The sequence below is a fragment of the Ochlerotatus camptorhynchus genome, unplaced genomic scaffold, assembly GCF_037179485.1.
Source record: "Ochlerotatus camptorhynchus isolate MF236.1 unplaced genomic scaffold, CSIRO-AGI_Acam_v1.1 ptg000107l, whole genome shotgun sequence".
In the NCBI taxonomy this organism is placed as follows: domain Eukaryota; kingdom Metazoa; phylum Arthropoda; class Insecta; order Diptera; family Culicidae; genus Ochlerotatus; species Ochlerotatus camptorhynchus.
The window spans coordinates 1,852,162-1,868,211 of NW_027040597.1; the positions used below are offsets into that span (position 1 = coordinate 1,852,162).

General features: G+C 43.0%; 2 protein-coding genes across 3 annotated transcripts; one reads left to right on the forward strand and one right to left on the reverse strand.

Moving 5' to 3' along the window:
- Positions 1–1,117: 1,117 nt before the first annotated feature.
- LOC135699364 (uncharacterized protein K02A2.6-like) lies at positions 1,118–2,164 on the reverse strand. The gene has a single exon (XM_065219606.1). The coding sequence runs from the start codon at positions 2,162–2,164 to the stop codon at positions 1,118–1,120; it is 1,047 nt and encodes a 348-aa protein (XP_065075678.1).
- An 11,940-nt stretch (positions 2,165–14,104) lies between these two features.
- On the forward strand, positions 14,105–15,714 carry LOC135699342 (uncharacterized). Of its 2 annotated transcripts, XR_010517518.1 has the most exons (5): positions 14,105–14,206; positions 14,267–14,632; positions 14,689–15,174; positions 15,230–15,490; positions 15,552–15,714. XR_010517518.1 is itself a non-coding variant. In XM_065219587.1 (4 exons), the coding sequence occupies exons 1-4, from the start codon at positions 14,149–14,151 to the stop codon at positions 15,391–15,393; spliced, it is 1,074 nt and encodes a 357-aa protein (XP_065075659.1). In that variant the 5' UTR covers positions 14,105–14,148; the 3' UTR covers positions 15,394–15,714. The 2 variants fall into 2 exon arrangements, 1 of the variants encoding a protein (XP_065075659.1); XM_065219587.1 differs by having other exon boundaries at positions 15,230–15,714.
- The last annotated feature ends 336 nt before the right edge of the window (positions 15,715–16,050 follow it).

Here is a 16,050-nt window from a genome sequence, read left to right on the forward strand (position 1 = left end):
GGTGTCCACGAACCGTTCTGCTATCCCATTTGATTGAGGATGGTTTCTGGCACGCCAAATGTTGCGAACGTTTGAGTAAGTAGCTTGATTGTTGTTCTTGTCGTTGTGGTTTTAGTTGCGTATACTTCGGGCCATTTGGTGTACGGGTCGACAATAACCAGGAAAAATACGCCGTCCACAGGTCCTGCGTAGTCAATATGGATGCGTGACCACGGCTTATCAGGGATGGGCCACGATTCAAGCGTTGTTTTGACTGGTGCTTTTCCAGCAGTGCAGCAGGGAGTGCATTGCCGGACGAAATTCTCGATGTCGTTGTCGATTCCGGGCCAATAAACGAAACTGCGTGCAATAGACTTCATTCGTACCATGCCGGAATGTCCGCGATGAAACTGCTTCAGGATTTGCCTTCTGAACTTGCTCGGAACGACTACCCTGTCGTGGAACAGTATACAGCCATCGACGTTGGTGAGAGACTCCCGCCTGTTGAAGTAGACTCGAATCTCTGGATCTTTGACTGATCGTGCATCGTTTGGCCAACCCTCACGAATGAACTGCAGCACCGCTTGTAGTGGTTCATCTGCCTGTGTTGCACTTTTGATGTCTGCGAACGAAACTGGTACCTGCTCGATAGTGTTTTGAATAATGCTCACCATGTCTTTTTCTAGGGATATCGCTGCCACAACGTATTCCTCTTATTGCTGCTTAGAACGGTCGATGAGTCTTGACAGCATATCGGCGCATCCGAAGTCGTTGGTAGACACGTGCCGAATGTCGAAGTCGTAGTTCAGAAGCATCAATGCCCATCGTTGAAGTCGATTTGCGGTGTGCAAAGGAATGCCCTTCTTCGATCCAAAGATTGATAACAGCGTTTTGTGATCCGTGAGCAGAGTGAATCTGCGCCCAAGGAGGTACTTGTGAAACTTCGTTACCGCATATATTAGTGCAAAAGCTTCTTTTTCCGGCTGCCCGTAACCTTTCTCCGCTGGAGTGAGGGATCTTGATGCGTGCTGGATTGCCTTCAGATGTCCATTCGAAAATTCATGGAAGATGACTGCACCGATGCCCGTGCTGGAGGCGTCCACTGCTACGATGATTGGTAACTTCGGGTCGTAATGCGTCAGCAACATATTGGACTGCAGGACTTGCTTGAATTGCTCAAAAGACCGTTGGCAAACGGAATTCCACTGCCACTTCGAATCCTTCTTGAGTAATTGGTCGAGAGGATGACGAAGTTCATGGATGTTGCGCACGAATCTGCCGTAGAAATTAACGGCTCCCAGGAACGATCGAACTTCGGAAACATTGGTGGGTGCCGGAATAGAGGCGATGGCTTGAAGCTTCTCTGGATCCGGATTCTGAGAATCTGATATCTGATTTCGGTTTGGAAGAAATGGCACTTTTCCAGCTTGACACGGAACCCATTTTCCCCTAGACGTTGTAGTAGCTTGTCTAGTGACGCCTTGTGTTCCTCCCAGGTTCTTTCGAAGATGATAGCGTCGCCGAGAAACGACCGAACACCAGGAATGTCGGCTATCATGCTGTCAACCAGTCTTTGGAATGTTCCAGGCGCTGACTTCACCCCTGGAGCGAGCCGGTTGAATTGGAAGAGGCCTCGATGCGTGTTTATGGTGAGGAGCTTCTTCGATTCTTCATCTACTTCCACTTGCAGGTATGCATCGGAAAGGTCGATGATGCTGAATATGGTGCTTTCGTTGAGCTGTGCGAAGATCTCCTCCGGGGTAGGTAGAGGATAGTGGTTTGCTTCAAGCGCTTCATTGAGTCCCGTGGAGTAGTCCGCACAGATGCGAACTTTACCATTCGGCTTGCGGACTGCTACAATCGGAGCGGCCCACTCTGAGAAATCGATCGGTGCGATGATTCCCAGAGACTGAAGACGTGTTAATTCTGCATCCACCAGCGGAATCGTGTTGAACGGAACTGGTCGCTTCGAACAGAAAACTGGTTTGGCGTTAGGTTTGAGGAATAACTTTACCTTGGTTTTCTTGCAGTGGCCCAGCGAGTCGTCGAAAACCGCCGGATGCTCGGCTTGCAGCTGTGCTCTAGCTTCGGCGAAACATGGTCTGGATACAGCAGAAACTTGATTGCAGAGAGTATCGAACGGAACCGACCACAGGTTGAACATGTCGATCCAATCAATACCCATTACGTTGAGATCTGGTGATGACGTTACGAAACACTGACCACTAGACTGATGCAAAATTTGACTTTTTCGCTCCACAGTGCTTAAATGGTTTCAAATCGGGTCCTGATTAGCCTCCCAAAGTTACAACTCATTTGGTTAGAAACAGACTTCGCACAAGCCATTTGAAGTTTACATGTAAATTACTATGGGAAATCTCAACTTTTTGTTCATTGCCTTCTAGTCTTTTTCCATATTGAGCTGCGAAACAGTTCGATAGCCATTCTCATAGAAAATTTTCTCAGCTAAAACTTTCCTCAAGATCGTTTCTATGTAAAACGAGACAGGAAAAAGTTATTAATTATTTAAGAGATTGGTAAACTTATGACATGATCAAGCAGCTGCTCTTTAGGCAACACTGTATTTTGCAGTGTGACATAGTAGCCATGATTTCTGTGTCCTATTCAACGCCCCAGAAACACCAATGTTGCCTGCTGAGTAGTTGATTGAGCATGATCATAAGACATCAGCGCATTGAACCATTTATAACTTTCGATCCTTGCATTTAATCAAAAAGTGATCTTGAGCAAAGTTGTAGCTGGGAAAATTTCCTACAAGTACAGTTGAAAGTTTCTGAAGCAGACCGATATGGTGAATTATTAGATAGACATGACCAAAAATCTTGGTTTTACCATAGTAATTCCCATACAAACTTCAAATGGTTTGTGCCATCTCAGTTTCTCACCAAATGGGTTCAAATTTTGAGAGGTTAGTCAGGATCCGATTTGGAATCGTTTAAGTACTGTGGAGCGAAAATTTCAAATGTTGCATCACTCTACTGACCACGCTTGACCATGTCATTGAGGACTGCTTCACAGTGGAATTCTCCGATGAGAGCGAGTGGTCCACCAGATGCGTTGGAGGCTTCGATCAATGATGGAGTTAGCTTTGGTCGTCTCAGTTGCTGCCAAGTTTTCTTGGAAATCACCGTGATATCACTTGCTGAATCCAGTTGTAGCGAAGTCATGACACCGTTGATGTTGATGGTCACATACTTGCGTTTCCGGTTGCTGTTTGCGATGTGCTTCACAAAAATTCCCTTGGCTTGAGATCTGGGACCGGCCTTCTTCTGGAACTGCTTCTTCTCTCGAGGTTGAGTGGAAGAGTCGCTTGAAGACTTCTTGATGCAGCTACAGTAGCCTTCTTTATGACCGATGCGGTTACATACCTTGCAGAGATGATCAGAAAATGGACAGTCACGGACGTAGTGCATCTGACCACACTACCAGCATGGAGTACGAGGAGTGGACTTGCTTTCCGTTTTCAGTGGACGATGCTGGTTTCCGGATTTCTTATCCGAAATGCTATGGACCGAATTCTTCGAACTTGATGGATGTTCTATCATCGTAGTGTCCGACTTGATGTTGAAGAGCCGCTGGAACTCGTCGATCAGAGTTTGAATTGTCACCGGAGCATCAGCCGTTTCACCTACAATCCGGGATAGAAGCCTTGCTCGAATGTCCACGTAGCGTAGTGCTTTGAGACCACAGACGAAAATCAATGCCCTGTTGACATTTCCGCCATTGGTGATTATGTCGTCGGCCCCGGACTTGAGTAGCTGCATGCACTGGTAGCGTTTGTGGAATACGGAGGTCTGTCTGCCGAAGATCTTTGTGAGTGTCTTGACTGTATCGGCAAACGTGACGTCCTTTGGTAGTTTCGGAAGGATGTAGTTGACGGAGCGACTGTGAGAGGACGTGTCCAACTTCCAGAGCAGAAGCCTAACTTTTGCTGCGTCGTCCAGACTTCGTGCGTCGCTTTCAAACAAATCCGAGTAACGGGCAAACCATTTTTCGAATGTGGTGCCGTTCTCCGGATCGAAGCAGAACTCGCTGATGTTCGTCGACAGGGATTCCAAAACTTGCTCTGGGTTCGTTGCTTGTGGAACGGCCAACCGCTGGAGAAGCTGCCAAATCGGTGCTTGGAGTTCCCACGCCCATATTCTCCCCCCCCCCCCCCCTCCGGAGAAAGGTTTTTGTTAGTTGGGCTGAGCTATCAAGCTGAAAAGGAGTGAGACAGGTTTACTCTGAGTTGCTTTTTTGTAGTAACTCGCGAGTAACTCAATGTACCTCAATATTTTCTCTGCCTTCTCCGTTTACTCTTTTTAAGCATATAAGTCTCATATTAGACGTCAGTTTTGTTTGTAAATAAAGTAATCCCAAGTGTTTTCTGAACCTTTCTAATAACTGAAATATTATGGAAGAACCTGAGCTGGTGCCTGCTTACTACCAATAACAACCTACACTTCCAACCAGCTTTAAGGGTTGTCCTTCCAGCAACCAGTCCCAGTCGTCACTCCGAAAAGATCATCTCCGATCAAAAAAGCTCTCCAATATTCTTCTAAACATCTGAAATTCCACCTATAATGCAGCGATCCCATCATCTTCGATTTCTCCAGTCGTAACAGCAGTCCCATTGGAAAAGGCATCACCAGTCAATGTAGTGATAACTAGCTCCGATCCTCTTTCGACTAACATTCCCGTTGGCACCATGGCCCCTCCAACGGCAACCAGAGCATCAGTGTAGCCGCTGCCACTGCCAAAGCCGAAGAGGAGGATGACGATAAAGTAGCTGCTGTTTCCGGTGAGTGCGATCCTCGTTTGAACTTCAAACCCATTAACGATCTACCGGACGAGACCGAAATGAAAACCCGTCAGGAAGACGAAGCACAAATCAAGCTGACAGATTATCTTCGTCGACTTTATCCTGGAGACTTCGGTCGACGGCCGCAGAAAAATTTCGGTGGTGTATAGCAAAAACGGGACCGAATCACGACCATACGGAAGGCGTCCAGCAAAATCACCAAAAGTGGGGATGGATGTCCTCCGTCAGCAGAACGGCACCGTGGTAATTCAGAGCTCGGTTCGCAGTTCCATCCAACGGCAGTTTGTCAAGCGATGGGACGGAATTGCTTCGACGAGTATCGATTTTGAGTATTTGGTCAGGCAGATCGGATTTTTCTACCACATCAACCAGATAAGCATTCGACCGACGTAAGTGTAAGGTTGCAACAAGTTCCTTTCATGTTCACGGTTGGTAAGGGTCGAACGAAGGTTATTAAACTGAGATGATTTAAATGTCTCCGAGTTCCGCTTTTATTGTTGTTTTGATTGACAGCAGCTTTTCGGCTTCTCATGGAGGTGCCCCTTCAAATGTTGCTGTGATGCGAAAAGTGAGAAAGCAAATGACAGCGATCTTTTTCACTGAGCAATGTAAGTTACTCGAGGTGCCTCAAAAGCAACTCTGAAATTGCTCATGATTAGGAACTGTCTTGCCCCTGTTACCGTTTTGGTTCCTGTACCCTATTGGTTCACTTCGAGCGAGAAAAATCAGGAGATAGCGAGAGCGAGGAATAGGGATAAGTGAATTCATTGTGAATTTAATCTGTACATATATCAGTTTCTTGTATGCAATATTGTCTTGTTTTGAATGTAAATATAATTATATATGTAAGTCAGATGAAAGACCACTCCCAAACCAACGGTCCAATTAAATATTGTAACCCAGTCACACCAACAACACATAACACAGAACACATAACGGGAAGGAGTAAGGATGAAGGTGGGCGTTGGAAACAGGAGAAGGATATGGAAAAGGGGTGGTGGAAAAGTAGGAGGGAGGTGGAAATGGGCTTAGGTCAAGCGGGACCCTACTGGGTCAAACTGAAGAAAAGGGGCTCTTTCACTTCAGCCATTGCGCAAGATAGATTGATCTGCCAAGTTTGTTATAAGTTTTGAAAAGAAGTGAAATATACAGAAACAGAGTCACCAACAAATGCCGGCTAATACCACCGAATACGGAGTCAAGACCCATTAATTACGGGCTAAACCACGAGGGCGTCCGTTAACACGCCAACACCCCTGTAGCAAGTGTCCATCGGTAAAACACCAACGACCACTGAGAGACCACCGCCGATCACCCGATCGAGCCCCAGTGCAATATCCGTCGTGCCATACAGTGACAACCGTCGAGCACCGGCATCCACTGTGAACAGTCCGTTCATCCGCCGCCGAAAAACCCCACCCGCTGCAGAATCCTGACATTGCTGGCCAGCAATCTACACACCCACACTACAGACATAACAAGTGAGTGAGAGAATAAAGAGTAAAAGTGATAAAAAGGTGTTTTGTGCTTCTGATCAGTGTCGACAAGCCAGGAGCCGACATTGAAGCTCAAGGGTTTCAAGCTCGAGCTAGCCAACAAAAGAGGCGAGTGTAACACCCCTTGACGAGCCCCTCACCACTGTCAGAAATGACGTTTGACTTCGATTTAGGTGGGCTATAGCCCAACTAACGAGGACCCAACTAAAACGTAGCCCACTTAAAGATATCTCAACGAGCAAAATTCGATTGTATACGAAGTCCACGTAGCATATGGGATTTGGCTTAAGTGGTACCAACATGGAATATCTCGTGACACTGGACACATAGAAGGTTACTGTTTTCGGAAAAGTTGATCAGTGGAGCAACCCCTTATGGTTGGTGGACAACAGTTCAGAATTTTCGGTTCAAGAAAAACTGTCAAATACTCTACAATGTGGGTATTTCCGGAAAGGGAGCATCTAAAAGAATACAATACCGGGATGCATTATCGTAGCAAAAAAAAAAAAATTATTTGAGGAGTATATAAATGACTGCTTCTCACCCCGTTTGGTGAAGTTTTGCGCAGCCAAGAACATCAGCTTCAAGGCTTTGCTGCTCCTAGATAACGCTCCGTCGCATTCGCCCACCATAAGCAATCCCAACATTAAGCTTCTATACATGTCATCAAAGACCACGTCTTTGATTCAACCCCTTGATCAAGGCATCATCAGAAATTTCATGCTGAACCTATGTCAAGAGAAGCTACAATTTTATTCTGGAAACAGCCGAGAATGAAGGCCTTTCACTAGTGGATACATGGAAGAAGTTCAGCATCAAGAATTGTTTCGACTGCTTGGATGTGGTTCTATAGGACAAAACAAAGCCTGTTGGTAAACTGCTGGAAGAAAATTCTTCCGTTGTGTTTCGCGAATTCGCAAAGCAATGAAGACGACAACGAGGATTTGCAGATCATGTACGGAATTCATCAAATTGGCGGAAAGTTTGGTGCGCCGGAGATGACACACAGTGAAATCAAAGAAATCATAAGAGATGAACCGGCAAACAGTAGATGAAATTGTTAGCGAACTGGACCCATCTACAGAAAATATGGATCCCAAGAAACAATTCAAGCTGAACAGTAATAACAGAAGCTGGTTATTGGTTGATTTAAGTTGTACAACGCTGATTAACAGCAAGCTGAATGCATAGTTGAATACTAGTGCGTGAAGCTAATTGTATCCCCATAATTCAACCTCAATAAGTTAGCTGATCTAAAGATTGAACAAGCCTTATTTTAGCTGAACACAACTCCACAAATCAGCAATGCACTACACATATTTTGATAGCCTGATTTGTAAAATGCAGTCAGTGTCACTCGTTGCATGTCCGGCATTTAAGTTCTTCTAAATTCACTGCCTACCTTTCTAATCCCAAGAAGCGGCAGCAGTAGAGACAAGGTAGAGGAGCTTTTTAGGCTTTTTTGTTTATTGCACTGAGTTTTCAGACTGCATTCCAAAAATATAACTCAATTATGGCACTAAAATAGCTTTCACATGACCATCGAAATAAATCTCGCACTTCCCAACTAACATTTTCAGCTTTATAAGCCAACTTTTCCAGCGTTGTGCTGTAAAGTAGCTGAAACAAAGCTGCAGATACAGCTACAATCAGAAGCCACTACTCAGCGATCTTGTTGTAGAAGGGCATGTAAATTTGTTTACGTCAGTTCAAAGTGTTGGCGTAGCGAAGATGGTAGTATCAAGGTTCGCCAATGCGGTCGTCTCGAGTTCGATCCAGGTTCCGGTACAGTGTTAATAATTTGGTGGTTTTGCTTATAACTAATTCCGATTCATTTGATTCGCAGTAAAATAAACATGATTCCTCCAACAACAAAAAAACGTAAACAATATTTAACCTGGCGTCAAGAGAAAGCTATGTAGTGATTATTGCATAATCGGGTAAAGGTTGAGTAAGCACCTTTCATGTTCACACACAACTAAACAGCAGGATAACAGCTGTATAGAAGTGTAAATAGATATGCAATAACAGCTTGTTCCAACCATCACAACAGCCATAAGTAGCTAAGTTCGCCAGATTTGCTTGTATAGAGTTTGAGTTAAGGTTTCCTCATATCGTATAACATTTGAATACATCTTGTGGCTGTATAAATGAAATGAATACAGCGTTTACATTGCAAAAATTCTTAGTTGGGTTGGATCCACATTCTATTAACTACACTTGAAAATGAGAGGAGTGTTTCACTGTCACTATTTGTTGTTTACAATTCCGCATTGCTGTATAACACTCTTCCGGTTGCTGTTATTCAACTTAAATATGACGTGTTTCAAGTTAATGATCATACCTTTTGCCACACATATGCTTAAGTGGTCCAGTAGGTATGATTGATGCCTATAAATCAGCAACAGCCGGTTCGAATCCCGAAATGCAAAGGTAATTTTTAGACTTATAATAACGATATAAATATGTAAATCCAATTAGTCAGCACCTTGTTGCAGTCCTATAAAAATATATAAGATATGAAGCGGTCTTCCATTATTTATTTTATTCTAAATAAAACTAGAAGGCTGAACAAGGGTTGGAAAAGACTGTTATTTAATGCCTTTAAAAGCTTATAATTTATATAACTGTTCAGTTTTCGGCTTATTAAAATTACCAGACTTATATGTTTAAAAGCTGAACAAAGGTTAACGTGGTCTATAATACAACAATTATTCAAACTAAGGCTGAATTAAAATCGAGTAAACAAGACTTTTTAAGCATCAAATTGTTACCTGGGATGCTACTTTCATCCCACCACCTAATACGGCAAAGTTGAAATAAATCAACTCTCCGAGTTAGAAAGCTTCTGCACATTCGACAGCAATGTCGAACAGAGTGCAAAAATGCAATATTTCCTAAGGTAAGTCGAAACCCTTTTCACGCAGTGGAAGAACAATATACACGATAAATTATACGCAATATGTTTGGTAAGCTTTATTCAGGGAAAATAATAAGATGCAAGTTTATGAGCTCCAAAATACCCTAGAACATTAATTAGACAAGATTCATGTTCCTGGTACGTGGCTGTCCATTCCCACCGAATGTCCATTCCCACCGAATGTCCCTTCTAAAGCCAATTACCTCAAATTTGGATCCCAAAATGGTGGCAGACATCGATTTTGGGCCTATACACGTCGTCCCCATAAATAGTTTACGTTAAAGCAAACGTCGCCATCTTGGATTAAAAAATGATGTCTGGCATCGATATCCAGCCTCTACACGTCGTTCCCTTTCCGAAAATACCCATATTGTAGGGTGTTTTACAGTTTTTCTTGAAACAATGGCCGCCATCTTGGATTTCTAAAAAGCATCTGGCATCGATTTTCCGCCTATAAACACCGTCTACTTCTGGGAATACCCACATTGTAGGGTATTTAACAGTTTTTCATGAACCGATGATCGCCATCTTTGAACCAAAATGGTGTCTGGAATCAATATCCGGCCTCTACACGTCGTTATCTTTCCGAAAATACCCATGTTGTGGGGTATTTGACAGTTTTTATTGAATCAATGGCCGCCATCTTGGATTTCAAAAAAGCATCTAACATCGATTTTCGGCCTCTACACGTCATCTTCCTTCCAAAAATACCCATATTTTAGGGTATTTGACAGGTTTTCTTGAACCGATGACCGCCATCTCTGAACCAAAATGGCGTCTGAAATCCATATCCGGCCTCGACACGTCGTTCCCTTTCCGTAAATACCCATATTGTAGGGTATTTGACAGTTTTTCATTAAACGATGGCCGCCATTTTGGATTTGAAAATGTCGTCTGGCATCGATTTCCAGCCTCTATACGTCGTCCCCTTTCCAGAAATACCCACACTGTAGGGTATTTGACAGTTTTTCATAAACCGATTAACGCCATCTTGGATTTTAAAATGGCGTCAGAAATCGATTTCCGGCCTCTACACGTCATCCCTTTACCGGTTCCTGTTCTCACATTGCACAGCACCATCTTATATGTACAAGATTTCGAGACATAACATATTAAGGAAGATCACTTGCACACTAGCGCCGCGTAGTGAGAGACTTCTGAACTAATATGACCACCATCCAAAAGGACAAAATCACCTGAACAACTTTGCTCAAGATAACCTTAATTCAAATAATGCTACAACTCACACAAAACAAACCACAGAAGTCTATTCATCATCCTCCATAGTCGATCCCTAACAATGTTCCCCGAGTGTTCCCCACCGGTTCGAACTCTTTTCAGCCGCTGATAGACCGTTGCTTTTTACATCACGAAAGGCTAGGTTTCTGCTTTGCCTTTGATGGTATTATAAAACTCTAAAACACAGGACTTTTATTATCGTATGAACGCAAAACACCAAAATTTCGCACACTCTCCATTTCCCGCGTCATCCTCAATCCGGTTTATCCTTGCTTTCAAACCATAACATTCAAGCTATCAGAAATACCGGGTTGCCGGGATGGGTATTTTACAAACGATCACAGCTTGCTCTATGACCAGCACAATCGGCTTACTTGCGGCACACTGACAAAAAAAGATGACCCAAGATTGGTGTGCGGAGTGGATAAAAGGCTATTTGTGGCTTAAGTAGCTTGGTTAAAGTTATTTTTAAAGGCCCGCATGGTATTCTAACACACTTGTAGCGCAGTGATTAGCGTACGTAGATCGCATGCCGAATTTATTTATTTATTCGTCAATCAATCAAATCGTAGACTACATATTAACATTAGGACTTATGTTTTATGACTTCGTAGGGTTCTTCTCTGAAGTTCGGCAGAAGCTTACTGAACTTCGGCAGGACCTCCCTGAACTATGGTAGGACTTCCCTGAACTTCGGCAGAAATTCTTTGAACTTCAGCAGGACTTCCCTAAACTTCAGCAGGACTTCCCTGATTTTCAAGAATTTAAATGGCAGAACTTTCCTGAAATTCAGCAGAATTTTGCTGAACTAAGGCAGAACTTCAGCAGGACTTCCCTGTACTACGACAGAACTTCCCTGAACTACAGCAGGACTTCCCTGAAGTTCAGCAGGCCCTGATTTCAAAGAATTTAAATGGCAGAACTTTCCTGAACTTCGGCAGAACTTCTCTGAACTTCGGCAAAACTTCCCTGAACTTCAGCATAAATTTCCTGAACTACGGCAGAACTTTCCTGAACTTCAGCAGAACTTCTCTGAAATACGGCAAAACTTCCCTGAACTGCAGCAGAATTTTTCTGAACATCAGCAGAACTTCTCCGAACTTTGGCAGGACTTCGTTGAACTTCAGCAGGACTTCCCTGAACTACGGCAGTACTTCACTGAACTTCAGCAGACCTTCCCTGATTTCAAAGAATTTAAATGGCAGAACTTTCCTGAACTTTGACAGGCCTTCCCTGAACTACGGCAGGACTTCCATGAACTTCGGCAGGCCTTCCCTGTTTTGAAATGGCAGAACTTTTCTGAACTTCAGCAGAACTTCTCTGAACTTTGGCAAAACTTCGCTGAACTTCAGCATAATTTTCCTGAACTACGGCAGAACTTCAGCAGGACTTCCCTGTACTACGATAGGCCTTCCCTGAACTACGGCAGAACTTCCCTGAAGTTCAGCAGGCCTTCCCTGATTTCAAAGAATTTAAATGGCAGAACTTTCCTGAACTTCGGCAGAGCTGCTCTGAACTTCGGCAAAACTTCCCTGAACTTCAGCATAATTTTCCTGAATTACGGCAGAACTTTCTTGAACTTCAGCAGAACTTCTCTGAACTTCGGCAAAACTTCCCTAAACTTCAGCAGAATTTTCTTGAACATCGGCAGAACTTCAGCAGGACTTCGCTGAACTTCAGCAGAACTTCCCTGTACTACGACAGGCCTTCCGTGATTTCAAAAAATTTAAATGGCAGAACTTCTCTGAACTACGGCAAAACTTCCCTGTACATCAGCAGAATTTTTCTGAACTACGGCAGAACTTCAGCAGGACTTCCCTATACTATGAAAGGCCTTCCCTGAACTACGGCAGAACTTCCCTGAAGTTCAGCAGGCCTTCCCTGATTTCAAAGAATTTAAATGGCAGAACTTTCCTGAACTTCGGCAGAACTTCTCTGAACTTCGACAAAACTTCCCTGAACTTCAGCATAATTTCCCTGAACTACGGCAGAACTTTCCTGAACTTCAGCAGAACTTCTGTGAACTTCGGCAAAACTTCCCTGAACTTCAGCACAATTTTCCTGAACATCGGCATAACTTTCCTGCACTTTAGCAGAGCATCTCTGAACTTCGGCAAAACTTCCCTGAATTTCAGCAGCATTTTCCTGAACTTCTCCGAACTTCGGCAGGACTTCGCTGAACTTCAGCAGGCCTTCCCTGAACTATGTCCGTTTACTATGGAGTGTTTATGATCTTATTATTTTTTGCCCAGTAAATGTAGCTTGATATAAAATTAAGACAAATCAGAATTTAAAAAAATATATGCGATTTATCCAAGGGGTAGGTCACCCCACACACCAATCTTGGGTCAACATTTTTCTCAGTGTGCCACAAGTGTGCCTCTAGTGTACCGCAGATGTGCCGATTGTGCTGGCAGTGCCATTCATAGAGCAAGCTGTGATTTTTGTAAAATACGAATATTATGGTATATTTTTTTTTTTTTTATATTAATTTATTTGTACAGGCTCAATTGAATAAACTTTACAGAGCCGAGTTATCATTTTCATTATACATGATTAATGTCTTAAATCTAGATTTAAACGAATTGAACCGATTACTCGCGGTCGTCTCGAGGTTAGTGGAGATTTACAATTTTTTGGATGGGATTATGGTATATTTGGCAACCCGGTATTTCTGACAGCTTTTGTGAATGCTTTGGTTTGTTGAAAATGTCGAATATCGTGCTCGATAAGGATTCTACTGACGAATAAAACGCCTCTACGCCAACTGGAAGGAACCATCGATAGCAATCGACAGCCCTCGGAAGCCTACATTTCAAATTTAAATGTGAACCAAGAAGTGAATTGCTGGTCTGAGTTCTTCTAGTATTTTCAATTAGAGAATGTTTCTGACATACACAGTGAATGTTGTGAACAATTTCAATGACAGCTGTCCAGCAGTGCTCCCATTTTTATGTAGTGATCAATCCAATACCTACGAGATTGTGTCGAAGGTGTGCCGATGAATGTACCCAGGCTTGCCGAATCTACTATCGGCACACTGTACTGAGTGACTTATCCCTTGGATTTTTCCTTCTTTCAAACATGAACAGTTTTAATGATCTTTTTTTTGCACAGTAAATGCAGCTTGTTCTAAAATTTAATTAAAAAAAAAGATTTTTCCTTCCTTCAAACATGAGCAGTTGTTTGGAGTTTTGTTGTGGTAGTATTTTTTTTACAGTAAGCAGCTTGTCATAAAATTAACGAATCAAACCAATCAGTATTTGGCCAAAAGGCATTCGACCAACCGGCATTCGACTAAATGTCCCGGATCCCCTTCGATAGTGATCAGAATATAAAATTAATCTATTCAATATTATGCGATAAAGGCGCTTGTCACCGTTAAATCCACCTAACGGTCAGGGTTTTCAAATAATATTTAAACCCCAATAAATTTAAATTTTATACATAAATTGTCGAGAAATGTACGTTTCCCCTTGCTTGGGATAGGATATATCTACTGGTAAAGACGTTATTCTCCCTAAGCTAATTCCATAATTTTATCTTGTTTAAAATCAATACTTACTTCAGCGGTAGCAAAAACCCCCTCGAAGCTTTCATGGCACTTGAGCTTCCGCAACAATATCAGTTTGCAATGTACTTCAGCGTACTGCAGGTCGATATCGTATCAATTGATTAAGTCTTCTACGATGCAGGTGCTCTGTGGGTTTCTGGTGACCATTGCAATTTTAATTTCCCTCGCTCACGGTAAATTATTTGCTGTTAAATATTACTATTACCTTGCTAATTCCCCCACAAAACGGACAGCCCAAACCAGTTGCCTCCAGTGTTCAACGGATGATCCAGGCTGCGACCAGGGAACATTCCCTCCAACCGAATGTGCCCAGCAGGACGACAGCTGCTACTCGCTTACCGTTTCCGGGGGATTCATCCTGGAAAGAGGTTGCCTGAGTACGCTTCCGGACGAGGAACAAGCAAAGTGTACCGATCCAAATGATCAATCTTGTACGATCTGCTCCCTGTCCGGTGGTTGCAACAAGGAGCAATGGCACAAGTGTCACCATTGTTCCAAATCCAGCAATAGCAAGTGCGCGTTCCAGCCGAACAGGGTTTCGTTTTGCCGGAATTATACGGTGGAAGATCGATGCTACGCTATGGTCGTTGGAGATGAATGTGAGAATTGAAGCATACTTTGAAAGTTGTAATAGTATTGGAAAATGGTCTTTCAGTGATTCGTGGCTGCCAATCGGACCTAGAGCCAGGCCGGGATGCGTGTGAAGGGAACAAGTACTGTATCACATGTGAGGGCGATTCCTGCAACGATGCCACCCAGGTTGAATTGAAAACAGTTAGCAGATGCGTCCAATGTAAGGAGGGGGACTTCCGATGTGTTGAAGGAACAACCACCAATAGTGAGTGCGATGAGCGGGAGGATAGATGCTACATTAAAATGTGGCGAAACGGGGAACTGGACCGGGGCTGTGTCAAAAAGCTTCACCAAGATGAACAAGACCGGTGCAACGATGAGTCGGATAGGTCCTGCTACAGCTGTAGTGGCCGGCAGTGTAACAACCATCGATGGTTGAGATGCTTCCATTGCAGCCCAGGCCAGAACGCCACGTGTGCTGAAGAGCAGACAAATGCAACCCTTTCGTACTACTGCGGAAGATTTGACCTCAACGATCGGTGCTACTCGGTGTTGGTCGATTTTGAAGGTAATTTAACAGGTTAAAATGTGAAATCCAAGCATTTAATATTTGAATATTTTAGTAACCCGAGGCTGCACTTCGGATCTCGGAGTCAACGTCGATCCTTGTGAAGGAAACGCTGCTTGTGTGTCTTGTTCGACGGATGGCTGCAATTCGATCTCCGAGGCGTACATCAAGGATGCCGCAAATCGTGGACAGCGCGCTTCGTCATACCCGACAAATTGAGCTGAATTCAGCTGGTTGGCCCTTTTGCAAGATAAGACTGACGTACGGCAAACAAAAAGCTTCTAAACTTTTTTATAAGCACTGTAGCTATCAACCTGTAAAAAGATACTTTAGCGGACTTATGGATTACTAAAGTTAATACTTCATTCCAATTTCAGATTATAAAATTGCTGCGACAGCTTTGTCGAATCCCTACCAACCATTCGTGAAACTTCTTAAGAAATCTTTATTCAAAAATAAATACTTTTGTCGTTAATTCTTTACTTTTAAGCTCCTTTGAATTCGATGAATTTATTTAAAAATCTTCAATCGATACATACATTTAAGATTATTTAAGATAAAAGCCATTCGATACAAAAGTTCTCAGAATTTCGCAAAAAATTGTAGATTTGTTTCTTATCGCAAAATATCAGACCCGTATTTTTTTATTTTGTCATTAGGGTGGCCTTTTCCATGTAAGGGGGGCCAAAAAATCGTTTTTGTTTTCCAAAAACGACTTTTATCAATAATTCACAACTTTCGAACCACTACTGGCCGATTTCAAAGTTTATTATATCAAATGAAAGGTAATTAAAATAATAAAATAGAAAAAATATTGTCTAACATTTAGACAATTAAATTAATTTTGGTTAATGACGAATACGTATGCAATGTGCA

Coding starts and splice junctions, on each gene's coding strand:
- LOC135699342 (XM_065219587.1), top strand. CDS start 14,149: ATGCAGGTGCTCTGTGGGTTTCTGGTGACCATTGCAATTTTAATTTCC. Junction 14,633..14,688: donor TATGGTCGTTGGAGATGAAT/GTGAGAATTGAA, acceptor ATGGTCTTTCAG/TGATTCGTGGCTGCCAATCG. Junction 15,175..15,229: donor GGTGTTGGTCGATTTTGAAG/GTAATTTAACAG, acceptor TGAATATTTTAG/TAACCCGAGGCTGCACTTCG.
- LOC135699364 (XM_065219606.1), bottom strand. CDS start 2,164: ATGGGTATTGATTGGATCGACATGTTCAACCTGTGGTCGGTTCCGTTC.